A 25,996-nucleotide genomic window follows, 5' to 3' on the forward strand; every position below is an offset into this window, starting at 1 on the left:
GTCCGATCTCAGAGAGATCTCCAGTGGTTCATTTGGTATCCGTACTAATTGCGCAGTTCCAAACAGCTCCTAAAGCTAATCGCCGTAGTAAGACGCCTTGAACGCCGCTCCATTTCCATTTTTCGTTCAAACCCTCGCTCTCTTCGAGCTTACGCTCTCGTCGTCCATGTCTTCCCATTCGTCGTCCTCATCCTCCTCCACAATCATCCTTTTCCGCTTCGACCGAGAGCTCGACCCTTCCGGTTTCTCTCCATTCTTCCATTTTGCCCTCTTCTCCAGACCCTTCATTCGCTCCTCAAACTCCGCTTGCTGGTTGTCCACCGCATTCTCGATCATTTCCACCTTTTGTGCAGTTGTGAGAGCTTCTTCGCCTTCCTCCATGTTCTCCAAGGAGTCGCGGTTCTGGCGGTATATCCTGTCTTTCACCGCCAACCGCCAGAAATAGTAGCGTCGGTCGTTTTCGTTCGAGCATCTATCTTTGCGGGTGATGCGGTTCTTGTTTCGGTGGGCAGGCGGTATCGTAGATAAGAGGTAAAGTTCAAGCATGCGATTGAATTGACGTGACACAATCTTCGTTTCACGCTGCAACTGGCGGAGGTCGACGCCGTTGCCCAGTATTTCGTCGCGCGGAATAGGAGCACTCTTCGCGAGCTTCTCTCTTGGTATGGTCGCGGGTATGGTCAGTGACTGGAAAGCGGACAGTGAGTGGAGATACTCCATGTCGCTATAATCGCGCATCGCATCGAATGCCTCGTCTGGGTCTTCAACGGTCAATTCGTAGATATATGGCCTCTTGACGAGATCTGCAAATATTGTCTGGTATAACGTCGCTCCGAGATGTTGGCCCTGGTACGGTGGGAGTATCAGGAACTGCGAGATTCGTTCACGCGACGGCTGCTCCAGCGGGTCGATGTGCTCGTTTATGCGGAAAGTCACCGGGTCTTGGGTGAGTCTTGGAGGAGTCCATTTACCAGCGTCGCCATTCGTGCTGGCAGGAGGCGAAGGAAGCGACTTTGTCGCGCGCATAATCTCAAAGGTTGGGAGCAGCCATAGGCGATATGTGGTAGAGAAACCGGCGAGCGTGTAGGGGGAGATGTCGTCGTCGGTGGATGTGACTTCGTACAGCATGTATATGGACCACCTCTCGTTCGACCAGTCCACGTCCAGCTCGGGCAAGGTCGCGCCTTCAATGAAGAGTATAGGTAGTATCCGAATGTTGTCCCACAAACTTCGCGCGGTGGGGTCTGCAAAGCTTCCAACCCATATCTCGAACTGTTTGCCGTGGTGTGTAAATGTGTGCAGCTGCTTGCCGGGTGGCCTCCAGTCCTTCGAAGTGGGATCAGTCCGCACACCGTCGGCCGGGGTCTCGGAGCGGTCGAACACAGCTGTTGCGCGTCAGTATACGTGTGGGTGAATACGAGGGAGCAATTACAGGCGGGAAGGTAATCCTTGAACACGGTTGCAAAGTCGACCTTGAGATGCTTCTCGGAATAGACCTCCTCCGGGAGCTCGACCTTCTCCTCAAAGCCTGCCTTGAGCGAGGGCTTCATGTCGTTTGCGCGAAAGCTCAACTTGATGGAGGGCTCCTTGTAGCCAATGATTTCCTCGTCCTCGCCGAAAAAAGCGTAGGTGTGGGTAGGGTTGAAGGATTCACTGAATACGGGCTCAGGCGCTGCATCTTGGGAGGGACGGGTGAGGTTGAGCTCGAAGCACTCGTTTGCGCTGGTTATGTCTGGACGAGGTCAGCGCGAGTGGCTGTCGCGAGGTGTGGTCAGACTCACATTCCTCTAGTTGGACGTTCATGATGGGCAAAGTCCGGTGAGCACGCACTCGGTGTCGGTGCGTCCGAGTGTGCGACGTGGCTGCGTGCAGAGAAAGCAGACGAGAGCGGGTCGCAAGTAAATGTTGGTCGCGTTGGAGAAGCTCGGCGCGAAAGACGCGTTTTAGCGCCGTTCTCGTTCAGCCCTGCGAGTCGAGAGTGGAGCCGAAACAAGCACCGCACCGTTCAGGCGTTTGGGATGTGCGCCTTGGCCGCTGTTTCTCCGCTCCTCGAGCCTCAGCCCCTTCCCAAACATCACACGCTTCTTGCGACAGGGCCGCAAGTAATGACGATAGACTTTCCCTAGCATTGCCCAGCCCCTTTTCCTCGTCGACCGTTTTTGCTTCCGTAAGAGACAGGACCAACACGGGTCAGCCGCCATCATGTGGGACGGTCTGTTTATGTTGCTCGCCCTGAGCACCATCATGGGTATTGCGTGAGTGCAGTGCGCCCTAGGAGACACGATGCAGTCGCTAATTGTGGCAGCTCCTTTCTGGCCGGCATTCTCCCGCTCTCCTTCAACCTGTCTCCGCGTCAGATCCGCACCGTCTCGCTGCTCGGCACCGGCGTGCTTGTAGGCGCATCCCTCATCGTAATCATCCCAGAGGGCATCGAGACCATGTATGGCGCCGCCATCAAAAGCCATGCTCATAACGTGCCGCACCCGCAACCCAAGATCCCGTCCGGGCACACCCAGCAGAAAGGGACACTCAACCCTGCTGAGTTCGTGCCGGATCATGTCAGAGCTGAAGCGCTGCGGACAGACTTTACAAAGACAGGCGCCGTCAAGGCCCCTGATGCGGCTAGCATCATTGTGAAGAGGACACCGGAGACGCCCCCGGTTGACAGCTACAAGCAGCGCGCAGACAAGAACAAGAAGGGCAAGGCCGAGGAGGAGCACAAGGAGCCCCAGAAGGGCGGCGACGACGACTCGACCGAAGGCCACAGGGAGGGCCATACGCGCGTGCACGGGCCGGAAGAGGACGAGCAAGTGGCAACGCCGGTGGATGCAGACATGGAAGGACCTCACGGATATATTGGTGTTGCGCTGATACTCGGCTTCATCCTCATGTTTGTTGTGGACCACCTTCCTGAAGCACTCTCGAATGCAAAATCGCAATATCAGTCGCTGCACATCTCGCTATCGAACCTACATCGCGGTCCACATAATTCGTCTTCGATGAGCTTGAACGCTTTGACTCCCGGATCGCCGCCGCCAGAACCGCTCACGCCTCTTCCACCGCACGTTTCGAAGCCTCCCCGCTCATCTGCGACCACCATTGGACTGGTGATCCATTCGTGTGCTGATGGTATCGCATTAGGGGCCTCTTCAACTGCACCTTCAACCTCGCTATCCCTTGTCGTCTTCTTCGCCATCATGCTACACAAAGCTCCTGCTGCGTTCGGTCTTACCTCTGTATTGCTGAAACAGGGTTTCTCGAAGCGACGAATCCGCACACACCTCGCTATGTTCAGCTTAGCAGCCCCCGCAGGTGCTGTATTGACCTGGTCCATCGTACACCTACTTGGTCGCGGGCGCCTGGGTGGAGATGATGGTCTGGCATGGACAACCGGATGGGTTCTGTTGTTCTCGGGTGGAACCTTCTTGTGAGTATCGCGCCTATTTTTCCACCCTTCAAGTAACTAAACTAGTCAGGTATGTGGCCATGCACTCTATGACCGAAGCCACAAATTCCCACGAAGCCCCCGTGATCAACGGCTACATTGACCACCACATGCCGCAACCGAGCGGTCTTTCCAGATCCGACATCGCCATTGTTCTGTCCGGCATGCTCGTGCCCCTCGTAACCCAGGTCGGACATCACCATTAATGCAGCATTTCTTCGGCGTTCGTTTGCGTGTCGTTCGAAAAGGAAAATGGATTAATGACTGAGCGGTGTTCGGGATGATACCACATATTGTAGATTACTTTTTGACATGTCCATGATTGAGTAGGCGGGGATCTGGATCAGAATTGGAAGTGTGGTATAGATATGTACAACAGGTATAACAAGTGGTGCGTTTGTTAGTCTATCGATCTGCCTTCAATGACACAAAGTCCAAGTCGAAGCTGCATCCCGGATATAAAGATCTCGGCATAGCTGGAAGCGTCCCGTACGAGGCCTCAGCCCAACATAGAGCCAATTGCCGATCTCTCGAGCAAAAACACCTAGAAGTTGACGTTCGTACGAGGTCTGGGCGGAACTTCGACCCATAGTCGTGGTTCCCGTGCTGACGTGCCCTTGTCAGCGGAACTAGCGCGTTCGTTAAGCGATTGCGACGTCATCGTAACGGATCTTGCGGGAGCTTCCCATGCGCTACCAAGCTTGCGATAAATACCATTCAGCCTCGAACTCTGGTATCCTTACTCAAAGGTTTCCGTATCCCGAATTTACGATTCTCCTTGCCTCAATTGATAGCCCGGAAATCTCCATTTCGGAGAGTAAAGCTCCCAGGCAGGATAAAGAGCACGCGACAGTGACGCGATAGCTATCCGATAACAACTGCACCCCTCTCGGCCGTAAAAGAAAGAGCAACGATCGAACCAACAAGAAATGGCGAGCACAAGCGGAAAGATAGAAAGGGCCGGGGCGAGGAAGATTGAATTATTCTCTGGGTCGTACTTCGCTGCCTGCACAATGGGTGGAATCATCGGTATGTCGGATTGGTCGAGGACACCCTCCTACGACAGACGCTAATCGATGCAGCTTGCGGTCCTACACATACAATGGTCACACCTCTAGACTTGGTAGGTTGCTCGTTCTCTTCCCTCCATACGATCCTCATTCGACAGACCTGCGGCTTCATGAGGCATGTGTGCTAATAGTACTGCGACAGGTGAAATGCCGCCGACAAGTTGACGACAAGCTCTACAAGTCCAACACACAAGCCTGGAAAATGATCTATTCCAAAGAAGGCCTCCGCGGCGTGTTCTTCGGCTGGACGCCTACCTTCGTTGGCTACTCGCTGCAAGGTGCCGGCAAATACGGCTTCTACGAGGTCTTCAAGTACCTGTATGGCGACAAGCTCGCACCCAATGCCAACAAAACCGTTGTCTACCTCGCTGCCTCGGCCTCTGCGGAAGCTCTAGCCGATATCGCACTGTGCCCGCTCGAAGCCATCAAGGTCCGCATGCAGACTACGCTACCGCCATTTGCGCATAGCTTGAGAGAAGGCTGGAGCAAGGTCGTCAGCCAAGAGGGTTATGCTGGGCTGTACAAGGGATTGTACCCTCTGTGGGGACGCCAGATTCCGTACACTATGGTGAAGTTCACTTCGTTTGAGAAGACGGTGGAGCAGATCTACAAGTACCTTGGAAAGCCTAAGGAATCGTACAACTCCCTACAGCAGACGGGTGTGTCGTTCCTGGGTGGTTATATTGCTGGTATCGGATGTGCGGTTGTCTCGCACCCTGCTGGTAAGTCCTTGTATGCTTACATATATGGTGCCTCGATCGCTGAAATGTCGTAGATGTCATGGTTTCCAAGTTGAATTCGGACCGCAAACCAGGAGAAGGCGCTGGCCAGGCCATGGGCAGAATTTACGGCAAGATTGGCTTCGGTGGCCTCTGGAACGGCCTCCCCGTTCGTATTTTCATGATCGGTACCTTGACGGCATTCCAGTGGCTGATCTACGATTCATTCAAGGTCTACCTTGGCGTAAGTGTACCTCCACGAAACCCAAAGTTTATGCACTGACCAATCACTGCAGCTGCCCACGACTGGTGGCCACTAGAGGAGTAAACCACTTTTCATTCGATGCTTAGACGATTAGCATGGCGCTTGTAGAACGAGATAGTCATGTTCATGTTTGGATTTCAGTGAAGCACTCTAGAGGAGTCCTGTGCAAGGCGCCCGGCGTTTGTACCGTTACAGGGTTTCGGGAAAGGTTATCTTGGTTGTAATTCCTATTGCCATCATGAATTCTATCTATTTATTCTACTTACGGCGGCACCCCAAGCCCCTCCAGCACCTCTCTCAGCCCCAGCCTCACCCAATCCTCCACCGGCCCCTCCTCGCTCAACCACACAGACCCCAGCATTCCCGCCGTAGCCGCACTAGCTCTCGTATCCTCGATCCCACTTTTCCGTCTTGGAATCACAACCAGCCAGTCCTTCCACATGAACATCCCGTGCGGGACCACACTCGCACTCTCCGGAAGGCCCAGTGCGTCTTTCGCCTTCGAGATCAACCCTGCATAAACGCTCGCCATCTGCTCCCCCCTCACACTCGCAAATCCTGATGAGAATTGATGTGCGAAGAATTGGAACGGCACACTCGCCCTCAGCCCCTCTTGCACGAAATTACTAAAAGCTGGGGGAGGGCCACGAAGGCCTTGGAGATGCTTGTGCACCCGGCTACAACCCGCTTCTTCTCCGCCGTTGAAGATTACATAGAGTTCAGACCCGACGCCGGGGATGTGCAGCATATCGAGGGCAGCTTGGAAGTCAGCTGCGTCGAGGAGCTCCGACTGGCGGGCGTAGGAGTCTAGTGTTAGGATGAGGAATTGCGGGCGGTCGGTGCAGAACATGTTGAATGCGAGGTCGTGGGTTCCGTTCAGCTGGGCAAGCTTCATGCGCGGATCAGACAAGAACAGATCACTGCCTGGACCCCATTGCTGAAGGTTGGTGTAGATGGGATCTAGTTTCGCGCCAATGGTGTGTGGCTTGCGGGAGAAGGCGGGACATACCCGGAACTCGAGCTTTCGTGGAATAAGCTTTGACGTTGGCAGTGGAGATGGAGGGACATACTGGGTATCCACCTGCATCATATTTGATGGTGCGATAGGGGCCAAAGGAGATTGTTCCTGCGGCTACTAGGCTGTCGAATGTTGAGAGAATGGCCTCTTTGGGAGGGATGGTTGTGGGTCTGGTCATGGTTTTGGGTGGAGATTTTGTGCCGGATAGTGTTGGTGAGTGAAATCATATAACTGTTGTAGAATTTTCGTCTCCTCCATCGGGTGTCTCCCCCTGTAATTGAAGGGTTTCTAAGGGACCCGCAAGCACAGGAGTGCGTGCTACAAGGGCGAAGTTGTGGGCGGTGTACCACAGCGGACACCTAGCCAATCGGGCACTAGCGCGTGGCCCTGAGGCCAACACATACTGCAGATTGTACTCCAGATTTGACGAGGACGATGTTCAAAAGGATCCATTGGAACAGAGGAGTGATACCCATGCAAAATTTGAGCCGACACAAATGGAAATCTAAATGATGGCCTGGAACGCCTGCCTTCGAATGTGACGACGGGTATGGAGACAAACTAGGCATTTGCTAATGATATTATTGACAGTTGAATCTCTCGACTTCATTCAAGATTCCATTCAAGCCCTAGTGGCATGCCGCTAGTGTTCGTGCTCATGCGAGGCCCCGACTGCAGACATACTCATGGGGCCTGCGGCAGGTAGAGATCACGTGCGAATCTAGCGTCCAAATCACATCGATCCTCCGCCAGATCCGCCTAATCCCGACGTTGGCAACGAACACTCAACAGCACCGAATCAAGTCATGAGCGAAGCCAGTGAGAGCAGGTCACGGAGGCGACGGCAACGATCGCGAATCGCATGCGAGCCGTGTCGTGAGCGGAAGCGGAGATGTGATGGAGACCAGCCAGCATGCGAGCTATGCCGGAACTTCGGATATGAATGTTCATACCGTTCGCATCCGCGCAAGCGAAGGCGCGAGGGCACAAGCACGTTGCCATCTCAGCCATATTCCTCAAGTCCGCAAGAGAATAGTGGGGCACTCCAGGACCAAACACTAGCCCCTCCAGCATTGGCTCCAACACCATTTGCGCAATCATTAGAAAGCAACTCAGGATCCGCCTTCGTTCGAACATTCGCTATCACGGTGGATCCAAGCAATGCTCCGCCATCACAGATGCTGGGCTGGAACGTCTTCCTCGGCCAGCGCCAAGTCTCTACGAACATGCCGTTACGGAGCGTCACGGATATCGTGACGCAGGCGGAACTGGAAGACATCGTGGCGGTTTACTTCGACAAGATTGATCCGTGCTACGGGTTCGTCGACCGTGAACTCGTGGATCAGACAGTGCAGCAATTGTGGGTTCGTGGAAGCAGCCTCTCGATTCCAGAAGCAGTGATCTGCGGTATCGCGGCCTTAGGCTGCGCGTTCTCGAACCTCCAAAGCCTAGAGACAGAGACAAGTCTTTTTGTTCTAGCAAAGCTCCTGCTTGATCTGAGTGCTGAAGACATCACCTATAATACCGCCACTGCTTGGGTCCTCCGTACAGTCTACCTACGTCTAACCGGAAGACCTGAGGAGACCTGGATGGCAAGCTGCATAGCTCTCCACATGATAGATGCTGCGGGCTTGCATTGTGAAATCGGCACAGACACTCCATTCCGTCGAGCTGATCGACCCTCCACGCCAGATATGAATCGAAGAATATTGGGGGTTGCTCGTCATCTTAATGTCTGGCTATCTTTTGATCTCGGCCGGACTCGTGTCACATTACAGAATATGTCTACAGTCCCTGCGTCACCCCGACCCAAAGATTACACTACCGAGCTTCTCGGCCTCCTGTTCTACACAGAGAACCTAGACCCAACCAAAAGCATAAGCGGTCCGGAACTTATCAACGCCATTTCAGAAGTACTGAACCGGATCCATACCCAACCTCCCTCCATCCTAGCTCAGTGCAATTTGACCCTGTGTCTTTTCCGCCGACTGTACACGCTGAGATGGCATGTTCAAGATGATGTTTTGGACAAAGTTGTGCAGCTCATCGAAAAAGCAATACAAGGTGTACACACGCTGTTAGAAGCTGGGAGTCCCTGGCATCATATGGCCAACGTACCATTCCAATCGGTCTGCACCCTCCTCGCCATCGACACAACGAAGTCATTCTCTTTATTAGGGCCTACTATGTCATGTCTATCGAGAGTGAGCGAAACCTACCAAACAAAAGCTACCCAGGATGCGTACACGGCGGCTCGCGCACTCATTTCGATGCATCAAAAACGGAGAGAAGCGAATGTCGTCAGGCAGTCGGAGATGTTGAAACTTTATCCTGTTGGTGCATCGACAGAGAATGACACCAATGGCCACTTCTCTGTGGACCAAGCTCAAACTTTTGCTGATCTTCCGTGGTTCAACGAGTTCTTTACAGACATTGAGATTACGAGCTTCTTCAATGGCACGGCCTGAACTACAGTGCTAGGTCCAAGTTGCAAATGATACAGATATTGTTACAGAGCTAGAGGCTTTCACGCTCCATGAATCTTGGCGATGCTACATGTCAAACTCGAGTACAATGTTTCGAGATGCTCAGAATGTGTGGATCTGGTCCTTCCGATACCCAAGTTGCTCTAGAATGCCTTGTTCTTTGCGCGATCCTACCAGGTTCGCCTCCATTTCGGGCGGCCCGCAAACGAAAACCTTTGTCTCGCCGTTACTTGGCATTGGAGCCACCTCTTCTAGCAGCTCTTTTGTCACACGGCCCTTTCGCAATGTTGTCTTCTCGTCCGGCCTACTGACCGTGTACACAACCTTGAATCGATCTTCGAATTCCTTCTCGTACTTTTCGAACTCCTTTTTAAGATGGCAGTCATCATTTGTGTTGACTCCGTACACGATAGTCACCGCTGTCTTGTCATCCGGATTTGACAAGATACCCTGTGCGAGTTGAAAAACGGGTGTTATGCCCGCGCCCCCAGCTATGAGCGTTACGTGAGGGACACTGTTAGGAACCCATTGATAGCCACGGATTGCGGCAGCAAAGATCAACTTGTCGCCTGGTTTGAGGCTGTGCAGGTGTGTGCTTTGCTTCCCGTTTGGGTAGTGTTTGACCAATAGTTCGAGAATACCAGGTTCATCTTCACATTCATTAGCATCTTCACGTAAAATTCATGACGGATGCGCTACTTATATGTGATACCGGCGTGTATGGCCTCACGACAGGAGTCCATCGGCCCTGCGGCCAGGACAATGTGAGCACGGCGGCTGTTTGATTATCAGCGAATGCACAAATCAATGCGAATCTTGACTTACACGTTAGTGATAAACCGCTAATATCTGTTGAGTTCGGGAGCGAGAACCGTAACCGCTTCGTATCGTGGTTAACTTGCTCTTCGCTCTCTAGCGGCAGCGACACAAATGCTGGACCTCTGCCAAAAACCTTTTTCGGCGCATTTGCATCGGCATCGACATCTCGGCCCAATCTTGAGAGTAGGAGGCCAGCGCCGATACTACTAGCAGTAAGACCTGCGACGATGGTCCGAGGTCGTAGCGGCAGCGCCATAGTTATAGTCCAGATCTGGGATTGAAGAGGGTTTTGGAGTAGCAAAGAGAGATGAACAATAGTGCGAGAGTGGTTTCAATCCTACTTTTGAGACGCGTCGTGGCTACTTATTGTTGACCCAGCTGCTACAGGATCGGACTTTGATGCCCTCCGATGTTCCTTATGAGGAGCCGGCGGGCGGTGGTCCGACGCGGGATCTCCACGCGAGGCGTCTGTTGACCCAATCATGATTGCGCACATCGACGCGGAGGAACTCCGAGTGACATTCCAGGCAGCCTAATGCATACAACCAGTCGACTGATCATCGGATGTTTCTGTACCCCAAATCGCTGTCACGTCGATCTCATATTACACAATGGCCTTGCTTCCTGATAAAAGCTTACTTCTCCGTCGAAATTTAGCACCGTAAGCCCGGAAGCCCAGAGCGATCGGAATCATCGCGACAGCAAGGCATCCTAACAGCGTTCCTGCCCATTGTATGCCTAAGTTCGCGAACATATGAACAGAGAACAATGGGAAGCCGCCAGCGATCCCAGAACGAAGCATGACATTTGCAGCCACTGTGGACGCTGCTCTTGGCCGGGTCAGTCCTTATCTGAGATTGACTTATGGACAATAGACTCACAATGGCAGATACGCTTCTATTAAGTAGTTGAAGCAGGGCATGAAGATGCAAAGGAGGCCGAATCCAGTCAAGACTCCTGATGCTGTGGGTAACATCCAATGTACTGATGGCGTAAAAGCTGTCCAGGAAAACCTATGTATCAACCGTCAGAATAAAGAAGGGACGCGAGACGATTCTAAGCATACATACCAGAACAATCCAATGGGAAATACAATAGCCCCAACAATCACGGGAAGGAGACGAACTTCTGGTTCGGAGGTGCCCTTCCCTGATTGCGATGTTTTCTGGCTCTGGAGTTGTTGCCAAATGATGAAGCAGACCGCCAAGCAAAGGCCGAGGATTACAGCAATGAGTGGTAAGGCAGCTGTCCCCTTGTTCATACCGTATGTATGTTGAAACACATATGGATATGCGCCTACCAGACAATATGTCAATCCGTAGATGAAGGACATATATATCGATATGAGCAGCACGATAGGCTCTGTGACCAACATACGCAGCGGGCGGAGCAAATATTTTCGAAGCAGGGCGTGCGTATCCACCTCGACTCTCGCATGTTCGGCATGGATACTCCAGTTACCAGTCTCTTGACGGATGTGGGCGGCTTTCGCTATTAAGACGGTGCCTGCATGCGTTTCTTCCAAGAAGAGCAGAAGCAGAAATACTGCAAAAAAGCCCATGATGGCGGGCAGGTACAGTGTCCATCGCCACCGGAGATAGCTGTCCACAATGAAACCCCCGATGGAAGACGCCGCCAAAGGTCCTGCAAAGACAGTGAGTGCATATATTGCAATCGAAGGGCCCCGCTGGTAGTCGTCGAATAGATCCGCCAAGATTCCCGGAACAACACAGAGGGGGCTGGAGCCAAATACGCCTGCGAAGAATCGGCATATGATCACTGTCTGGATGTCTTTGGCGACAGCGCTCGCCAGCGTAAACACCGCGCATCCGAATGAGCCCACGATAAGCGGCATTCGGCGTCCCATGAGCTCGCATCCCGGGCCCCAGATCAAAGGCCCGAAGGCAAATCCGAGGACGTAGAGGCTTGTGGCCAGAGCCCCGACTTCTTTCCCGACGGAGAGATCCTGACTTGCTTGTGCTGCGGCTGGGGAGAACACGGCGCTGTCGAAGGTGGCTACCAGGGTGCAGTAGCACACTATGGTCGCGACGCAGCACCTGATCGATCCTGGTCAGTGATAAACATTCTGTTTCTCGTGGGGTGTACATACTTCTTGCTGAAGGACCAGCCCATTGGATGCCAAGGGTCGTTCGGCCCATCGAACATAACGACGTACGACTCGCGGTCCTCGATCGTTTTTGGGAATGGTCTGTCGTTGCCCATACGGAGCCATTGGTCTTTCATGACTGACGAGAATTTCTCGGCACGATGATCGCGCATGATGGAATGGTACGTCAGGCCGAAGGCTTGGGTTGCGCTTTTCTCTCGAGTGTGTGAAGCTGCGCCATACGTCTTATACTCCTGGACAAAAAGTTGGTGCGTCAATCGTCTATGACACTTCGTGTCTACTTTGTGCGGATATGGCGGCTGGTTGCGGAAGACTGATGGTGCACTACTCACAAATGCTTAGACGCCAACTGTCGACACATTGAGGACAGACACTCCTGGCCTTGCATCACAGCATACAGAACATAGCCGCGACAACACAAACAGTCGCTGCCTCATGTCGAAAACACTCCGTTGTGCACGCCGCCAGGCTTGGGCAACTCAACGACTTCTCCCCGGCAAATCACATCATCAACCACACAATGCTGCCTTGCACGCGTCAAAAGTCCAGAAGAACACACTCCGATCGTTCTTCCCATGGACCAGGACACCCTTTGTCGTCTCCGCGCCAATGCTAGGAGCCTCCACCTCTCGCCTCGCAATCAACGTCAGCCGCGCAGGAGGTCTCGGCTTCATCGCCGGCGGCACCGACCCAGCCAGCCTCAACAATATGCTCGAGGAGTCAAAACAACATTCCTTCGAGACGTTCGACTACCCGTACGCAGACCTGCTAGAAAAAAAAAGAGGCGTCTTGCCAATCGGCGTCGGCTTCCAGCTTTTCAACTCCAACCTCCGGCTTCTCGCACCAGTCATCGCAGCGCACAAACCGGCAGTGGTCTGGTTATTCGCACCAAAAGTAGAAGAGGACTTGCGCGAGTGGGCTACACAGATCCGCGATGTGACAGCTCGGTCAACCCGGATTTGCGTGCAGGTTGGGAGCGTGGCGGAGGCAGAGCGTAGTGTGGCGCTCGCGGAGCCGGACTTTCTCATTCTGCAAGGCGCGGATGCTGGTGGCCATGGCCGCCGGCAGTCTGCTAGTGTTATCTCACTGGTACCGGAGGTGAAGGATAGACTTGCCGCTATCAAAAAGGCGGACATCCCGGTTCTTGCCGCTGGTGGCATAGCAGATGCACGCGGTGTGGCTGCTGCGTTGGCGCTGGGTGCTGATGGTGCTGTAATGGGGACGCGATTTCTGGCTTCTGAAGAGGCTGCAGTTCCGGAGGGTTGGAAGCGGGAACTTATCAAGACGGGAGACGGTGGAGTCACAACCATGAGGTCTACGTTGTGTGATCGGTTGAAGGAGAATCGCGAGTGGCCAACTTGGTATGATGGACGAGCGATCCGGAACAAAGGCCATGACGACAAAGAGGGTGGCATGGCAGACGAAGAAAATGTAAGGTTGTACAAAGAGGAGTTGAAGCGTGGAGATAGCGCTTGGGGTGCCCAAGGACGGATGGTGACTTATTCAGGGACAGGTGTTGGTCTGGTCCGCTCGGTCGAGCCGGTGCAATCGATCATGGAGAAAACGTTACGAGAATGCAGACATATTCTAGACACGTCTTATCAGCAAGCGGTAGAGTCCTCATGAATAGAAAGGTCGGATCATCCAGCCGAAAGCACACAGGAATAGGTGGGCGCAAAGTTTGCATCTCCGTACGTCAGTCACTGCGAAGTGGATGATATGGCGTATGATTTCTGACGAACATTCTTGCTTCTTCACGTGTATGAGCCGTGTGCTGTCGTGATATGCACACCCCTCTGTCAGCAAACGCTTCAGTGGTACATATCTCTGCTCGCTTCTTGTCCAGTTGCATGTTGCGTGTCCATCTTGTTGATCGCACTTTATATGGACGTGAGCTTGCATGGTCAACTATCATCACAAGATACCTTCCTCTTACGCGAAATATGCTGAGACACAACGATGTGATGACAGGTTCTTTTGCTGTTGGTTAGACCTTGACAGACTTTCTGCTACGAAGCGTACGGTCATTGGCGCCGTAGCAGTAGGTGTCTTGCTCACCGTAGGAACGATGAATATATAAGATATCGACCGGTGATCACGTCCTCTACCGAACACCTCAGGAAAGTCTACAAGCTGAAGCAACCACTTAGTGACTCTAAAGGACCAGAACAATGCCAAGAATCACCCTTCTCGGCCACCTCTCCCCCGAGGGCGGCTTCAACGACGGCATAGAAGTCTGGCAAGAAGACACCACCCAAGGCCATCTCCTCATCCGCAAAACCTTCCGCCGCGCCGACGTCCCTGACCACGCGCTCCGCGAAGTCCGCCTCCTCGTCCAACTCGCCGCCTGCCCCTTCATCGTCCGCAAGTACAGCGCCACCATCACCCACACCAGCGGCGAGCTCTTCATGGAGTGCTGCGGCAAGGGCACCCTCAAGGCCCTGATCCGCGAGCATCGCCACCGCGCGAGCAAGATCCCGGAGCCGTTCGTCTGGCACGTGTTCTACTCGCTAGTCGAGGCCGTGCACTACATGCAGTACGGGCCCAGCGGTGACGCACGCGGCTGGAACTGGATTTACCACCGCGATCTCCACCCGGGCAATGTCTTCATCACGGGCCGCAGAGACTCCGGGCTGCACGTTGTGCTGGGCGACTTTGGCTCAGCGGTGAGCAGCACGTGGGGCGATGGCGCGCGCGTGCGGATGCAGGCGGTGGACTTTGGGATCCCGGAGAGGTTGATGAATTGCACGTCGGATCTGTATCAGATTGGGCTGAATATCGTGGCCATGTGTCGGCTGACTTTCCGGCCTCTTGCGTTTGTGAGGCCGGCGAGGGGCGGCAGGGAAAGGCTGGTGGCTGGGGCCGAGTATAGTGATGCGTTGAACGGGCTTGTGGGGCGCTGCTTGAGGACGAAGCCGGAGGAGAGGATCAGTGTCAAGGCGCTTAGGGCTGCGCTGTACAGGGAGGCGTTTGAGAATAAGAGGGCGAGTCGTTATGATCATCGGGAGTTGCTGTTGTTTCCTAGTATGAGGATTTATGAGCGGTAGGATCTGCCAAGAAGAAGACTGCATATCTTCTCAGTCTCACCTAGTAACCTTATATATTCATCCCCCCACCCCTAAATATACCGATCACTATGCTGCACCAACCGTTGCATGCTCTTCAACGGTTCCATCGGCATCGGCGTACTATACAGCCCCGGAATCCGCGCATTCTCATACACCTTCTCGCACCACCGGATCTCCTTCTCCATCTTCTTCGCCTCAAAGTACTTGCGCGCGACCACTAGCGGTGTCAGGCTGCCGAAACGGCCCACGTACCCAACGTCCGTGCGGCAGTTGTACGGCACGCACCGACAGCTACTGTCGGCGTAGCTGCCCATCTCGCGGTCCCAGAGGTACATGTCCTTGGGCTCGAGTGTGCGGTGCTGCAGTAGGAGCTTGAAGGTGTTGGACTGCAGGATGAGGAGCGACATCCAGTAGATCATGTAGCAGATGCCGGCGCCGAAAGCGTAGAAGTTGTATGCCGTGTCAAAGGTTCGATCTGGACAGATGTCGGAGAAGCCGGCGATTTCGTTTACGTCCACGGTGGTGTATCTGGGGCCGTGCTTTTCGAAGTTGGCGAACCATTGTTTGGCTTGGGCGGCGAGTGCCAAGGAGTCCTCGATGAGCTGGTTCGCGGACTCTGCATCTCCAGCGATGAGCTTGTCGGTTCGCTCGAGGACGCGCGGTATCCGGATGCAGATGTCTATCAGGCCGACGTAGGGATCGACTTTGGAGGCTTTGGCGGTCACGGCCATCCACTCGTCTGAGTCGAGCATTGAGCCTTTGCGCACGTGGTAGCCGATGCTTAGCTGAATCACAGCGGTTAACGTTGACCTTAGCTATGAACATACGAGGGTCGTACCGAATTATACCGTATCGCATGGAATATTTGCATATTGAGTCGGTTGCCAAAGGATTTGGGTCCGCGTTGCTTGAGTAGATGCAGCAGACCCTGAACGTGATAAAAGAATCCATGCCCGCTAGTAATGCCCACGAAAACCTGCGTAAAACGTCAGATGTTGAGAGAGCCATATGTATCTGAACTACTCACTTCGTACAAAGTCAGGAGATAGGTCGCGAGAAGCGTTTCATCTTCCACTGCACGGTCCGGATACTGTATCGTACTCATCATCTTCGACAGCGCGGTCCCATAGAGCGATCGGGATCTATTGACCAGATTATAATCTCGATTTGCCACAGCAAGTTGTGCGGCGGATAAAGCATCGACAGCAGCCAGGAGAACATCGCTCGTGGCAGGAAGTTGCGGTAGCGTGAGCATCAGTGCTGAAGGAGGTGGCAACGTATGCGCATCCGACCTGGGGAGATAAAGCCATATCAATTCCCCAACGTGCTGTACACGCTCGATCGCAATCGGGCTGACTTGCCGCAACACAGGCGCTCCGGATGACCTCCGTCCTGGTGGCTGCAGGTATTCGACTACTCCCCGTTCTGAGTCCGCTGATGTTGGCTCTTCTTGCGTCTCCTGGTTGGCATATCTGTAGCGGTTGTCGTCCTCCTTGATAAGTGAGGGTCTCTCATTCTGCTCTTCAAACTTATGCAGAATGAACGATTGGAGTGGGCGATATCCAGGGCATTTGGTGCCTCGTCGAAGACAGGTACTGCATTCCGGTCGTCCCTCGTCGCAGCGGACTTTTCGTTTCCGGCACTCGAAACAGCCTGTCGAGCGTTTGGGCATTGGACCGCACCTGCCTTCTCAAGATGGTACAACCGCGGCGGATTTTAATCGAATAGAGAGGGTTCTTTCCCGTACAGTGTTGTCGGGTGGTCAGATGAGAAGCAGGCAATGCTCGCGGTCGCCAGAGGCATGCTATCGTACCTCCAGGTGGAGAAGGCCAAATTAGCCTCGCGACATGACGCTAACGGCCAAGAAGTGCGCCGTGTCTAACGACGGCCAATCGCGCTGCTCTAAACGTCCTGCCACTGATGCCATCGCACCTCGGACTTCTATTCTTGTTTGCTCTTCCGTTCTCCAAATCTCGGCTGCGGATGGCTGGGGTTCTCTATCCCGAAGGATTGTTCGTCGCTATACGGAAGTACGATGATCCAAATCAAAATCGATATGTGACAATGGAAGAGATAAGTTGAAAGACGTAGGAAATGCCGGCTTCGAAGATGGAGAAACCCGCTGATCATCTTGTAAAGATGTGGAAGGAAAGTGACACCCGGAATTCGTGGTTAGTGTAGACACGTGACAAGCAAGGGCCCTCATCCTGCAAAACATCGTGAGCCCGAACGCTAGTTTGCGTTGGAGAGAGGGGGAGGGGAGCAAGATGTCGATATCAGTCACTGCAAAATGTCGGGCAGGACTCTTTATATACTACGAAAGCCGTTGGTCCCGTCAACGGCGGCGCCGCACTACTGCCCGTTCGCTTCGACGCGCTCTGTTCCCAGACGAACCCTTTTTGGAAGCTTCTGCGAATCCTCCGCGATGCTGTCTTCAAATCACCAACGCTGTGGAAACAAGGCGTGGCAACCATGGCAATGCGACATCTGCATTATTCCGTGGAAGAGCGCTGTGGCTCTCATGTATTGAGCAGAAAGAATTACAAAGATCAGTGGCTCAACATTCACAATAAAACATCTCCCTCGAAAGCCCAACGCCTACGTGGTGGTACACTGGTGCGAAGAGAACCCGAAGACCAAAATTTCCACTCCGAACCCAGAAATTATAGTATCGTACAATGCCAGAGAATTTGAATATGCCAAAATGACAAATAGCACCAGGGATATACTCAACGCCTTAATGCAGTTGTATGTAACCTCGCAACTCCAATGAACACCAACGAGCTTCATCTTCGGCGAGTATCGTAAAAAACAATGCATCCGTCAGCTTTGCATAGTTATTGTGTTGAAACGTTTCGTACATAGTCGTAGGGAGACGCGCAATATCGTGCTTTTCCAGAATCACATAGTAAGCCTTGTTCGCCGCCTCTTGCGGCCGCTCTCGACCTCAATACTCAACGACGAGTCACGGCAAGACCGCGGTGTTGAGAACCGCTCCATGATCTCCTCCTTGAACTTGCGCTTCGGTTTCTCTTTCTTAATTTCCTTCTCTTCCTCGGGGTCCACGAAGCGATGAATAGTGCGGTGGTCGAGAACGCGCTCATCAGTGTCGTGCTTACCCTCCTTGTCCGTCTTGGGCCAAGGATATCCGTACAGCTTTGAATGGCGCTCGCAACGCGGACACTCCTTGCGCGTTCCGCGATGGCTGTCTTCTTGCACAAATTGGTCGTCGCAGGTCTGACATTCAACCCACTGGCTGTCCTTACCAGACAAGCGAGATTTCGATGTCATGTAGTCACCTGGCTTGCGCGGGTTTTCTACCATGCCTTCCTCGGGTTCTTGATATAATATCGGTGTGCTGATAGGATTGTGAATCATGTGGCGTGAGCTCGACCGTGTATTCCGGGGTATCAGAGGGAGCTTCGGGCGCTTTCGTTTGACGATTTGCTGTAGCACATCGTCAAGATCCAAACTGTCAGAAAGGTCACTCAGCTCGGACGAGGTATCGTCGGCGAAGAGCGAGGACCAAGGAGCATTTACCATTGAAACTTCGTCGCTGACAGTCGCAACTCCTAGGGTTGGATTTTTGTGTATAACATCAGGATCCACTTTGATCTTCGGATTGTTCAGTCCATGTACCTGCTCTTCGTCTACTGAAGTGGCGTCCGTAGACTGTGTTGACTTCGGCGAAGCAGCACCTGCTGAGGACTGAGGGGTCGTGTTCCGGGAAGAAGAGTTGTCTTCAAGAACAATGTTGAAGAAGCTACTGCGCTGATGAGTGCGCAGGTTTCGTGATGTTGATGGAAGGTTAACGGCGGGGTCTTCTATACTGGAAACAGGTAATTCATGTCGTAGACAAGAAGCACTAATGGATTTCTTCAAGCTCGACTTTTGTGGTGGTGCGGTTCGTCTTGAAGGAGAAATTGGCTTCGCGGCAGGTTCTGACTTTCTACGCTTGGACGTTGTGGCTGTTGCGCAAACGCCGGCTGAACTGGACTGTTCGTGCTTGCGCTTCCTTCGACGAGAAGGGCTCTCTTCGTTTGCGATCCCTGGCAACTCCTCTTTCTCTCGCTTTCCGTCATCAGTTTCGCCTTCGTCTTCGGTACTGTCCTCGATAGGTCTGAAAGGCGCCCATCCGTTCACCATTCGATCTTCGCAACTGTGGCACAAGCACTCCTCGTTGTCAATACCAAAATAATCCTCTCCATACGATACTGTAATCTCCTCGCCTTCCTTGATTGGCTTGACCGCAACAATCTGCATGCCATCGTAGCCTTTAGTGGACAGCCTGGCGTTTGCGTCACAGTCGTGATTCGCGAACCGTGCTGGGCCAAGAAATAGAGAACGGGTCTTCTTTCGCGCTGAAATGACTAGACTAAAGTCCTTGCGAGCCAACTCCAAGTTCTTCTCTTGCTCCTCGGTCATAGCGACCTGCACTCCAGTGAGGTACTTGATCTCTTCGCGGGGCTGGATATCTCGGCGCGCGGTGATGGATGCCTCGTGGTCCGTTATGGTGTAGCGATTCGTTGTGGTGACCTCAAAAGGACAATCCGGTAGGTATATAGAAACGTATCGGCGCAAGTGCCTCTTGAAATGCTCCGTGTCCGCGTCGTCTTTCAACGTGGCGAGGAACTTCTTAAGACCCGGTAGCTGGACCAAGCGATGCATGGCCTCAGCAGAATTCTTCTCGACAATAACATGCTCGCGCAAAATGCTTGCAATGTCCTCCTCGTTCAGCCCTCTCGATCCTGAGAAGCGGCCGCCACGGTTCTTCCTGATGGTGGTCCAGTAGTAGACCTGCAGATGCGCCAGTTAGCGCATGCGTTCCATGGAGTCCAGCGACTAGGCTGGCGCAAACGCAGAATGTAGGACGTACCTTGTCGACGAGCGCATCCGTCAGTATGTCGTCGTACAGAGCCAGCTTCTCGAGTGTCAATGCGCCCTTTTTCGCCGTCTCTTTTGGAGCCATGGCTGCTCTGCCTGAAAAGGCGCTTGATCAGACCCCTGCGCAAACAAGAGAGTGTTTGTTGGGGAATTGCTTTTGTTGTTGTGCAAGCGGGCGGCGCGATAGGGGTGGTTGGGTGACGTATCGCGCAAGGACGTCCAGCAAGGCTGCTGCGGGAATGGGCGCGAACGGAAGGAGCGACCGTGGAGGAAAGCGCGAGGGATGCGCAAAGGAAAGGAGAGAGCGACAGCGGCCGCGGGCAGCACACGAGCTGCAAATGGCGCAAGCGCAGGACGGTGTGAGACTTGAGGCTGGGTGGATCAGCGCCAACGCGGCCTGGCTTTCCCTTGCGGCTGCATCGGCTGGCCACTGGACGAGAGGCGCGGAGAGCGACGGGATCAAGCGAGCTCGCGCTAGGGCCGAATTCCTGGGCAGATGGCCATGCGCTCCACTCGACTGCAAACCTGGGACGTCGAGCACCATCGCCAGCACCACTGCCCGCATCCGCGCCGAGACGCCGCTGGAACGAAGAAGCACTGCATTGTGGGACACACGGCGCTTTCACAATGATCCAGCTCAAGGTACGACGCGCGCCCCTCAGCCCGGACAAAGCCACTCATGCAGCGCAATCTAGACCCTCATCAATTGCATCGACAACTCGGGCGCCGCCATAGTCGAGTGCGTCAACGTCCTGCGCTCGAAGCGCCCTGCCAAAGTCGGTACGTGAGCTGGATACATCGCAGAGGGCGGCCATATTGACAGACGTAGGCGACCGGATAGTAGTGGTCGTCAAGAAGCAGCGCAACTTCGGCCCTGAGACGGGCAACAGCGTCTCCATCAGCGCAGCGAACAAGGTGCGGCGCGGAGATGTACGGCACGCAGTCGTCGTGCGGACGGCGAAGAAGTGGCAGCGACCGGACGGCAGCGTGGTCAAGTTCGACGACAACGCGTGCGTGCTCATCAACAAGGCCGGCGAGCCCATCGGATCGCGAGTGAGCGGTGTGGTGGCGGCAGAGCTCAGGCAAAAACAGTGGTCCAAGATTCTCTCGCTGGCCCCAATGCACGTGTAGAGGGGAGCCAGGCCGGAGCAAAGAAAGAGAAGCATTGCATTTGCAGGAGTATGGGGGTATAGCTGTTGTACGAAAACACGTGTATGCCATTGTACAATATCGCTGGGTATAAGATACCATTCCGGACACCGTTGGTAGAGCAAAATAGAAAAACACTAAACTCCATCCCAATGCTGAAGTCTATCGCCCATGAAAGGGCATTGAACAAAATCTCTCTACTGCCACACATGACTGCACTGGGTGCATACGTAGTACAGTTTCTACGGCGTGTCAGCATAGCCGCTGAAGAGAGGGTCACAAGCTTACCATGCCTGTATGTGTGGTTCGCTGCTGGGACTGGAAGTAGACGATGTCCTGCTCGCCGCACGAGGGGCAGGCCCTATCCTTGATTCGCGGCAACTAGATGCGACAAGAGTCAGCAAGCAGGCTCAAAGAGGAGCAGGCAAGCGACGAAATCAACGCGCGACTGTGCTCAGTTCTTCGAGGATTGCTCGCCGCCCGCTCTGTGCATGTTGGACTGCAATGAGTGCTCATCCTCTGCCTCAAGAACGAGGCCCGGCGCACTCTCCTCGCCACAGTCCACGCAGACGATGTCCTGCCCGCACATGGTGCAGAAGTTCGGAAGGCCGTCCAGTTCCCTGAGACTGGCGCGTGAAAATGAGCGGGTGAGACCAACCGTAGGATCCTGCCCAATATCCGATGTCACACCAGCCGTGTCGCCGGCCGACGAGGCTATTTCGTTGCGCATGACGCACGCTGAGGGAGCTTCCTCAGAGAAGGAGCATGTGCGGCAGGCGAACAGCAGCTTGCTCTCAGCTTTGTCTTCGCGGGGAAAGAGCAGGTTAGAGCTAGCGGGGTCAGGAGCTGTGCGTGACCAGCAGATGCGACTCACCATTCTGAGCAGAAGCGGAAGAGGATCTTCTTGTTCTCGTCCGTCTCCTGTTGCTGGTCCGCAGGCGACGACATGGCGGCTGTCTTGTGTGGTGGCTTTTTGGTGACTTTTGTGCAGCGCGGTTGCGTGTTCGTGCGTGCTGGTGGAGGCGCCGGTAGCGACTATCGCGTCAGTATCGTGTGGAGAATGCGGACGGGCAGCAGGTGGTGGCAGAGGTTCGCAGCGCCTGTCGACTTGGAGCGTCAAAGCCGGTGCAGGCGAGTCTGGTGCCGCAAAAGCGTGGAGGCGGTGGCGCAGAACGGGCCGTGCATTCAGTTGGCGGGTGAACCATCCCCGCGTTCGAGAGCTCAGCGATCGTCCCAACCGGCATTTCAGCATCTCCGCCCTGCAAGCTTCTTCTCACCGCAGCCTCTGCAGCATCATTCTACCTAAAGACCACCCCAACTCAGTGCGCCCACGCCCAATTCTCAGACCGTCCACACGCACACCACATCTCTCTCCATCATGGTGAGTCTGGCGCATGCAGCGGCGCATAGCTCCATAGCAACCGGCGGCAACACTGACACTGGCAGTCTTCCGGACCCGAAACAGGCCTCCCCGAGGGATGGGAGATACGCCATTCCAACAGCAAAAACCTCCCCTACTACTTCCACCCTGCGACCAAAGACTCGCGATGGGAGCCACCAGCGGGGACAGACCCAGACAGGCTGAAGGCTTATATGGCCAAGTACCACAGTTCTAAGGGTGTTACGCCGGCAAACCTCGATAACCAGGGCGATAAGATACGCGCTGCACATCTCCTCGTCAAGCACCGGGATAGTCGCCGACCAGCCAGCTGGCGGGAGCCACGCATCACGCGCTCCAAGGAAGAGGCGATCGAGGCTATAAAGGTGTACCTCGAACAGATAACGGCATACGAGAACAACTCGTCCGACCCCAATGGAAAATCGCTATCAGAGCTCGCCACGACCGAATCGGATTGCAGCAGTGCCCGGAAGGGTGGAGATCTGTGAGTGGATTTAGGACGCTGCGTGGGAAACAGACTGACTTGGGCGGCCAGGGGATTCTTTGGACGAGGAGACATGCAGAAGGAGTTCGAGGAGGCTGCCTTCCGCCTGAACAAGGGCGAGGTTAGCGGCATTGTGGAGACGGCATCCGGGGTGCATTTGATCCAGAGGTTTGCATCCCCATGAACGTCGCATTGTGACCAAGCTAACTGCAATCCGTGTTAGGCTGGAATAGCAGTCCCACGGTCTGCGCCTGGGAACGAGTACATACATTAATGGCGCATTATCGAATAGCATGGGGGTCTGTTTTTAGCGTACCGTCCTGCAGTGCAGTGCTCCTTATCGGCACCATGCGCGCAGAAGATGCGGCGATTGATTTGAAAAATGGCGCTGGGCTGTGCAGTCATGCCCAACAAGTGTGGGTTTGAGCAGCCCGAGTGTAGGTATTTCGAATGGAACCACGTTCGCCGTCCACACTACCCCGCGACGCCCCTCAATTTCTCTCATGATGTTATATCACAGGCTGGTTGGTGGGCTGGGCAGGCAAAAGACTGTGGGGAGTAGGGTCGGCCGATTTTTGCGCGTACTGGCTCTGGAAACGCCCTTTATTCTCACACCACCTTCTCCGTCGTGTCTTCTGCATCAATCCAGAACGCATCGCATTACGCACATCGAGCGTGAACGCACGCCAACCGAGTGGCTTTGAAGCGGACAGCGCGCGAAACAGCAACCGCCCTAGCATCCGTTGCCGAATCGGGTATTGCGCCCCCGGCTTCCTCCGAGCAATACTCGAAGCTTGCCTCATTTCGGTATGTGAGCTTTTCACTTTTGATTGCCGCCACTCGCTGGCTGCTGCCACTCCAGTCCTGTCTCCAGACTGTTTTGGTGTGCACGCCGCTGACCAGCTCGCTTGCCTGATATCCGCGTAAACCTGGCCTTTGGGCACCAGCGCTGCGGTACGGCAATTCATGTACGTGTGCATTCCCATGTGAAACGAGGCGCACCCTAGCAGCACACGTTTGCTAATTGCTTCGCTCTGCGCGTTTGCAGGGACATCACAATTACCAGGAACAGCTGCAGCTTCCCGCAGAAGGGCATCGGAATTTCAGTTTCCCATCTGCACACTACGTGGAAGCGACGTCAGTAAATACGGGAAATTAGAGCAACCGCATCGGCTAATCCTGACTGTTAGTAGAGAGCTCGAGGATTACACTGGTGGACTGACAGGGTCCTGCCGCAACTGCGACTGGGCATCATTTCCTGATTCCCGCGCCTGCCAAGCGCTTAATACTCACCTCACGCCGCCGTTCCATCGAGCAGGGCTCTTCCTCATACAAGACTCCCTTCCCTCCTTCGCTTCAGTACAAATACCTTGATCATTTCCTGCCCGTGCTGCACCGAGCAGCAGCAGCAGCAGCAGCAGCAGCAGCACCAAGCCGTTTCTTCACAACTCTCGTTCGACCACCGGCATTATCTAGACAACACCATGGCCGACCCTAGCTCTCCAAACCTCACCTACAACAATCCCGCCTTCTCCCAAAACCACGAGCGCCGTGGCTCTATCCGCCGGAGCTTCACCTCCTCCTTCTGCACTCCCAAGATCGATACACCACGCACCCTCTGCCCGCGCGATGGCGACGCCTTCAGCTACGATCGCTCTCACCTCGCCGACTGGCACGTCACCCAAGACCTCTGGGAGCACCTTCCCTCGAACATCCAGACCACCCTCGCTGCCGTGCAGCAAGCTGGTGCGGCGGTGCTGACTGGTAAGTAACAAGTTGCGTCTTTGCTTTTTGGGTGACATCACACGCGGCTGAATCGAGGACCCCACGAAGCACGTCCCTGAGCACGTCCCCGTTGCTCACATCCTCGACCTGAGACTGACCGGTATAGGCTACTCGAGGATCGATGCCCACAAGTCAGCGCAGGGAAACGGCAACGCATATACCAAGTTCGAGGACGATGAGTTGATTGCTAAGCTCGACGCTCTGCCGCCACCAAAGATACGCACCATCAGCAATGCTAGCAGCGTGGTTCTGTCCGACGTCAATTCACCCGTCTTCACTACGACTTCAGTGTCAGAGGCTGGCACCCCGTCCATAGCCTCCTCGCAGAGCACGAACCCTGTTTCACCCATTTGCCTTGGTCCTTCGGACTCGCTTCCCGCTGAGAAGGGCAACCGTTCCCGCAATGGGTCCTTCATCATTCCAATCGAGCCGCAAGACCAAGGCTATGTGCTCGAGATCTCCTCCTTGCGCACCGAGGCTCTTCCTCGTCTCAAGCATAGCGGCCACAAGCTTGACTTGGAGTGGCGCGAGGCCAAGCGCACCAGTGACACCACCCACCATCTCTCCGCTATCAACATCGCCACCTTCGAGAAATGGTGGGCAGAGAAGAAGCTGAAGATCGACTCGCTTTATGAGCGCGGCCAGCATCTCAGTACCGGCCTGAACCTTTCGCCCAATGGCTTAGGCTGGGCGGCGCCATAGATGCTAGTGAGGTGGGGCTTAACCGCAAAAGAGCTACTGCTCGCTCATCGCGAGTTGGAGTTCCACACGTTGGAATGGGTGGAGATCATCACAACTCGGATATGTTAGTGACGAGCCATTTTACTTAACCCCTCCTTCGACACAAGTTTTATGCTCTTCTTCCAAAGTCGAAGTTCGACACTTCTTTCAGTAGGGTTTCTTCGTGTGCTGTGCATTTTCGAGCGAGGAGTTCAGGACGGGCATGGAAGGTTATGTATGGGCCGGCGAGCTAGGCAGTGGGGATGCCATCTATCGGTCTTTATGTCTCCAGATTATGGGTCGGCGTTTAAGGATGACATGATCACGTGTACACGCCCACCTTACTGAGGACTCACCTCTTCCGAGGATTTCACTTGCTGGTACCTTCCACCTGCGAGGCTGGCAGGCTTTCTGATCTCTGTAGGGATAGACTTGGTGAGAGGCAGAACGGCTTCGGTTGTATGGATGATATCGCGATCAATTGGGTCAGGTCAAATACAATTCCTCACTTGTAATCTTTTCCAGTCTATTGTGCGCTGCTTCTTACCTCTTTCTAC

The 25,996-nt window shown here is 54.2% G+C and overlaps 16 protein-coding genes across 16 annotated transcripts; 8 read left to right on the plus strand and 8 right to left on the minus strand.

Moving 5' to 3' along the window:
• Window positions 1–21: 21 nt before the first annotated feature.
• On the minus strand, window positions 22–1,895 carry CC84DRAFT_1131312 (acyl-CoA N-acyltransferase). The gene is made up of 3 exons (XM_018175894.1): window positions 1,782–1,895; window positions 1,433–1,732; window positions 22–1,385 (listed from the first exon to the last, which is right to left on the minus strand). The coding sequence occupies exons 1-3, from the start codon at window positions 1,801–1,803 to the stop codon at window positions 127–129; spliced, it is 1,581 nt and encodes a 526-aa protein (XP_018029789.1). The 5' UTR covers window positions 1,804–1,895; the 3' UTR covers window positions 22–126.
• A 148-nt stretch (window positions 1,896–2,043) lies between these two features.
• Window positions 2,044–3,839, plus strand: CC84DRAFT_1169524 (Zinc/iron permease). Its single transcript, XM_018179680.1, has 3 exons — window positions 2,044–2,255; window positions 2,306–3,427; window positions 3,477–3,839. Exons 1-3 carry the CDS (start codon window positions 2,203–2,205, stop codon window positions 3,649–3,651), a joined length of 1,350 nt encoding a protein of 449 aa, XP_018029790.1. The 5' UTR covers window positions 2,044–2,202; the 3' UTR covers window positions 3,652–3,839.
• A 358-nt stretch (window positions 3,840–4,197) lies between these two features.
• CC84DRAFT_1169525 (mitochondrial carrier) lies at window positions 4,198–5,711 on the plus strand. The gene is made up of 5 exons (XM_018179681.1): window positions 4,198–4,474; window positions 4,528–4,568; window positions 4,658–5,237; window positions 5,291–5,478; window positions 5,531–5,711. The coding sequence occupies exons 1-5, from the start codon at window positions 4,375–4,377 to the stop codon at window positions 5,552–5,554; spliced, it is 933 nt and encodes a 310-aa protein (XP_018029791.1). The 5' UTR covers window positions 4,198–4,374; the 3' UTR covers window positions 5,555–5,711.
• A 50-nt stretch (window positions 5,712–5,761) lies between these two features.
• CC84DRAFT_1210288 (uncharacterized protein) lies at window positions 5,762–6,842 on the minus strand (the record flags this gene model as incomplete). The annotated part of the gene is made up of 2 exons (XM_018182281.1): window positions 6,570–6,842; window positions 5,762–6,520 (listed from the first exon to the last, which is right to left on the minus strand). The coding sequence occupies exons 1-2, from the start codon at window positions 6,693–6,695 to the stop codon at window positions 5,762–5,764; spliced, it is 885 nt and encodes a 294-aa protein (XP_018029792.1). The 5' UTR covers window positions 6,696–6,842.
• A 279-nt stretch (window positions 6,843–7,121) lies between these two features.
• CC84DRAFT_1264380 (uncharacterized protein) lies at window positions 7,122–8,985 on the plus strand (the record flags this gene model as incomplete). Its single annotated transcript, XM_018185306.1, has 1 exon — window positions 7,122–8,985. The coding sequence occupies exon 1, from the start codon at window positions 7,324–7,326 to the stop codon at window positions 8,983–8,985; it is 1,662 nt and encodes a 553-aa protein (XP_018029793.1). The 5' UTR covers window positions 7,122–7,323.
• On the minus strand, window positions 8,752–10,203 carry CC84DRAFT_1169529 (NADH-cytochrome b5 reductase). The gene is made up of 3 exons (XM_018179682.1): window positions 9,829–10,203; window positions 9,703–9,780; window positions 8,752–9,653 (listed from the first exon to the last, which is right to left on the minus strand). The coding sequence occupies exons 1-3, from the start codon at window positions 10,076–10,078 to the stop codon at window positions 9,106–9,108; spliced, it is 876 nt and encodes a 291-aa protein (XP_018029794.1). The 5' UTR covers window positions 10,079–10,203; the 3' UTR covers window positions 8,752–9,105.
• A 72-nt stretch (window positions 10,204–10,275) lies between these two features.
• CC84DRAFT_1131330 (putative bicyclomycin resistance protein) lies at window positions 10,276–12,051 on the minus strand. Its single transcript, XM_018175895.1, has 4 exons — window positions 11,933–12,051; window positions 10,893–11,879; window positions 10,704–10,835; window positions 10,276–10,652 (listed from the first exon to the last, which is right to left on the minus strand). Exons 1-4 carry the CDS (start codon window positions 12,043–12,045, stop codon window positions 10,427–10,429), a joined length of 1,458 nt encoding a protein of 485 aa, XP_018029795.1. The 5' UTR covers window positions 12,046–12,051; the 3' UTR covers window positions 10,276–10,426.
• Window positions 12,052–12,183: 132 nt separating this feature from the next.
• CC84DRAFT_403054 (inosine monophosphate dehydrogenase) lies at window positions 12,184–13,768 on the plus strand. Its single transcript, XM_018186052.1, has one exon. It carries the CDS (start codon window positions 12,386–12,388, stop codon window positions 13,574–13,576), a length of 1,191 nt encoding a protein of 396 aa, XP_018029796.1. The 5' UTR covers window positions 12,184–12,385; the 3' UTR covers window positions 13,577–13,768.
• A 353-nt stretch (window positions 13,769–14,121) lies between these two features.
• CC84DRAFT_1264383 (kinase-like protein) lies at window positions 14,122–14,997 on the plus strand (the record flags this gene model as incomplete). The annotated part of the gene is made up of 1 exon (XM_018185307.1): window positions 14,122–14,997. The coding sequence occupies one exon, from the start codon at window positions 14,122–14,124 to the stop codon at window positions 14,995–14,997; it is 876 nt and encodes a 291-aa protein (XP_018029797.1).
• On the minus strand, window positions 14,715–16,999 carry CC84DRAFT_402346 (uncharacterized protein). The gene is made up of 3 exons (XM_018186050.1): window positions 16,046–16,999; window positions 15,857–15,994; window positions 14,715–15,803 (listed from the first exon to the last, which is right to left on the minus strand). Exons 1-3 carry the CDS (start codon window positions 16,688–16,690, stop codon window positions 15,069–15,071), a joined length of 1,518 nt encoding a protein of 505 aa, XP_018029798.1. The 5' UTR covers window positions 16,691–16,999; the 3' UTR covers window positions 14,715–15,068.
• Window positions 17,000–17,705: 706 nt separating this feature from the next.
• Window positions 17,706–20,316, minus strand: CC84DRAFT_402321 (uncharacterized protein). Its single transcript, XM_018186049.1, has 2 exons — window positions 19,895–20,316; window positions 17,706–19,815 (listed from the first exon to the last, which is right to left on the minus strand). Exons 1-2 carry the CDS (start codon window positions 19,985–19,987, stop codon window positions 17,920–17,922), a joined length of 1,989 nt encoding a protein of 662 aa, XP_018029799.1. The 5' UTR covers window positions 19,988–20,316; the 3' UTR covers window positions 17,706–17,919.
• A 170-nt stretch (window positions 20,317–20,486) lies between these two features.
• On the plus strand, window positions 20,487–21,206 carry CC84DRAFT_1169534 (ribosomal protein L14). Its single transcript, XM_018179683.1, has 3 exons — window positions 20,487–20,544; window positions 20,598–20,682; window positions 20,732–21,206. The coding sequence occupies exons 1-3, from the start codon at window positions 20,530–20,532 to the stop codon at window positions 21,031–21,033; spliced, it is 402 nt and encodes a 133-aa protein (XP_018029800.1). The 5' UTR covers window positions 20,487–20,529; the 3' UTR covers window positions 21,034–21,206.
• CC84DRAFT_1169535 (uncharacterized protein) lies at window positions 21,198–22,432 on the minus strand. Its single transcript, XM_018179684.1, has 4 exons — window positions 21,926–22,432; window positions 21,710–21,881; window positions 21,340–21,432; window positions 21,198–21,293 (listed from the first exon to the last, which is right to left on the minus strand). The coding sequence occupies exons 1-4, from the start codon at window positions 21,997–21,999 to the stop codon at window positions 21,249–21,251; spliced, it is 384 nt and encodes a 127-aa protein (XP_018029801.1). The 5' UTR covers window positions 22,000–22,432; the 3' UTR covers window positions 21,198–21,248.
• On the plus strand, window positions 22,329–23,529 carry CC84DRAFT_1169537 (rotamase-domain-containing protein). Its single transcript, XM_018179685.1, has 4 exons — window positions 22,329–22,432; window positions 22,498–22,934; window positions 22,986–23,102; window positions 23,158–23,529. The coding sequence occupies exons 1-4, from the start codon at window positions 22,430–22,432 to the stop codon at window positions 23,165–23,167; spliced, it is 567 nt and encodes a 188-aa protein (XP_018029802.1). The 5' UTR covers window positions 22,329–22,429; the 3' UTR covers window positions 23,168–23,529.
• Window positions 23,286–24,169, minus strand: CC84DRAFT_402286 (uncharacterized protein). Its single transcript, XM_018186048.1, has one exon. It carries the CDS (start codon window positions 23,918–23,920, stop codon window positions 23,444–23,446), a length of 477 nt encoding a protein of 158 aa, XP_018029803.1. The 5' UTR covers window positions 23,921–24,169; the 3' UTR covers window positions 23,286–23,443.
• On the plus strand, window positions 24,157–25,663 carry CC84DRAFT_402956 (uncharacterized protein). Its single transcript, XM_018186051.1, has 2 exons — window positions 24,157–24,698; window positions 24,826–25,663. Exons 1-2 carry the CDS (start codon window positions 24,419–24,421, stop codon window positions 25,419–25,421), a joined length of 876 nt encoding a protein of 291 aa, XP_018029804.1. The 5' UTR covers window positions 24,157–24,418; the 3' UTR covers window positions 25,422–25,663.
• Window positions 25,664–25,996: the final 333 nt, after the last annotated feature.

The sequence above is a fragment of the Paraphaeosphaeria sporulosa genome, assembly GCF_001642045.1.
Source record: "Paraphaeosphaeria sporulosa strain AP3s5-JAC2a unplaced genomic scaffold CC84scaffold_15, whole genome shotgun sequence".
Lineage (NCBI taxonomy): Eukaryota > Fungi > Ascomycota > Dothideomycetes > Pleosporales > Didymosphaeriaceae > Paraphaeosphaeria > Paraphaeosphaeria sporulosa.

Excerpts from the sequence above, each read along its gene's own strand:
- CC84DRAFT_1169524 (XM_018179680.1), top strand. The coding sequence starts at position 2,203 with ATGTGGGACGGTCTGTTTATGTTGCTCGCCCTGAGCACCATCATGGGT. Across the intron at positions 2,256-2,305 it reads AGCACCATCATGGGTATTGC|CTCCTTTCTGGCCGGCATTC; the intron begins GTGAGTGCAGTG and ends TAATTGTGGCAG. Across the intron at positions 3,428-3,476 it reads TTCTCGGGTGGAACCTTCTT|GTATGTGGCCATGCACTCTA; the intron begins GTGAGTATCGCG and ends TAAACTAGTCAG.
- CC84DRAFT_402346 (XM_018186050.1), bottom strand. The coding sequence starts at position 16,690 with ATGCCCAAACGCTCGACAGGCTGTTTCGAGTGCCGGAAACGAAAAGTC. Across the intron at positions 15,995-16,045 it reads ATCTCCTGACTTTGTACGAA|GTTTTCGTGGGCATTACTAG; the intron begins GTGAGTAGTTCA and ends CGTTTTACGCAG. Across the intron at positions 15,804-15,856 it reads ATGCGATACGGTATAATTCG|CTAAGCATCGGCTACCACGT; the intron begins GTACGACCCTCG and ends GCTGTGATTCAG.
- CC84DRAFT_1131312 (XM_018175894.1), bottom strand. The coding sequence starts at position 1,803 with ATGAACGTCCAACTAGAGGAAT. Across the intron at positions 1,733-1,781 it reads GAACGTCCAACTAGAGGAAT|ACATAACCAGCGCAAACGAG; the intron begins GTGAGTCTGACC and ends GACCTCGTCCAG. Across the intron at positions 1,386-1,432 it reads CAAGGATTACCTTCCCGCCT|CTGTGTTCGACCGCTCCGAG; the intron begins GTAATTGCTCCC and ends GACGCGCAACAG.
- CC84DRAFT_1169529 (XM_018179682.1), bottom strand. The coding sequence starts at position 10,078 with ATGGCGCTGCCGCTACGACCTCGGACCATCGTCGCAGGTCTTACTGCT. Across the intron at positions 9,781-9,828 it reads TAGCGGTTTATCACTAACGT|CCGCCGTGCTCACATTGTCC; the intron begins GTAAGTCAAGAT and ends ATAATCAAACAG. Across the intron at positions 9,654-9,702 it reads CACGCCGGTATCACATATAA|ATGAACCTGGTATTCTCGAA; the intron begins GTAGCGCATCCG and ends ATGAATGTGAAG.
- CC84DRAFT_402956 (XM_018186051.1), top strand. The coding sequence starts at position 24,419 with ATGGCCGACCCTAGCTCTCCAAACCTCACCTACAACAATCCCGCCTTC. Across the intron at positions 24,699-24,825 it reads TGGTGCGGCGGTGCTGACTG|GCTACTCGAGGATCGATGCC; the intron begins GTAAGTAACAAG and ends TGACCGGTATAG.
- CC84DRAFT_1169535 (XM_018179684.1), bottom strand. The coding sequence starts at position 21,999 with ATGTCGTCGCCTGCGGACCAGCAACAGGAGACGGACGAGAACAAGAAG. Across the intron at positions 21,882-21,925 it reads TTCCGCTTCTGCTCAGAATG|CTCTAACCTGCTCTTTCCCC; the intron begins GTGAGTCGCATC and ends TGACCCCGCTAG. Across the intron at positions 21,433-21,709 it reads ATATTGGGCAGGATCCTACG|TTGCCGCGAATCAAGGATAG; the intron begins GTTGGTCTCACC and ends TGTCGCATCTAG.
- CC84DRAFT_1169525 (XM_018179681.1), top strand. The coding sequence starts at position 4,375 with ATGGCGAGCACAAGCGGAAAGATAGAAAGGGCCGGGGCGAGGAAGATT. Across the intron at positions 4,569-4,657 it reads TGGTCACACCTCTAGACTTG|GTGAAATGCCGCCGACAAGT; the intron begins GTAGGTTGCTCG and ends GTACTGCGACAG. Across the intron at positions 5,479-5,530 it reads CATTCAAGGTCTACCTTGGC|CTGCCCACGACTGGTGGCCA; the intron begins GTAAGTGTACCT and ends CAATCACTGCAG.
- CC84DRAFT_402321 (XM_018186049.1), bottom strand. The coding sequence starts at position 19,987 with ATGGCTCCAAAAGAGACGGCGAAAAAGGGCGCATTGACACTCGAGAAG. Across the intron at positions 19,816-19,894 it reads CGGATGCGCTCGTCGACAAG|GTCTACTACTGGACCACCAT; the intron begins GTACGTCCTACA and ends GCGCATCTGCAG.
- CC84DRAFT_403054 (XM_018186052.1), top strand. The coding sequence starts at position 12,386 with ATGTCGAAAACACTCCGTTGTGCACGCCGCCAGGCTTGGGCAACTCAA.
- CC84DRAFT_1169537 (XM_018179685.1), top strand. Across the intron at positions 22,935-22,985 it reads GCCCGGAAGGGTGGAGATCT|GGGATTCTTTGGACGAGGAG; the intron begins GTGAGTGGATTT and ends TTGGGCGGCCAG.
- CC84DRAFT_1131330 (XM_018175895.1), bottom strand. The coding sequence starts at position 12,045 with ATGGGCAACGACAGACCATTCCCAAAAACGATCGAGGACCGCGAGTCG. Across the intron at positions 10,836-10,892 it reads TTTCCCATTGGATTGTTCTG|GTTTTCCTGGACAGCTTTTA; the intron begins GTATGTATGCTT and ends GTTGATACATAG. Across the intron at positions 10,653-10,703 it reads ATAGAAGCGTATCTGCCATT|AGCAGCGTCCACAGTGGCTG; the intron begins GTGAGTCTATTG and ends GACCCGGCCAAG.
- CC84DRAFT_1169534 (XM_018179683.1), top strand. Across the intron at positions 20,683-20,731 it reads GAAGCGCCCTGCCAAAGTCG|GCGACCGGATAGTAGTGGTC; the intron begins GTACGTGAGCTG and ends TGACAGACGTAG.
- CC84DRAFT_402286 (XM_018186048.1), bottom strand. The coding sequence starts at position 23,920 with ATGGGAATGCACACGTACATGAATTGCCGTACCGCAGCGCTGGTGCCC.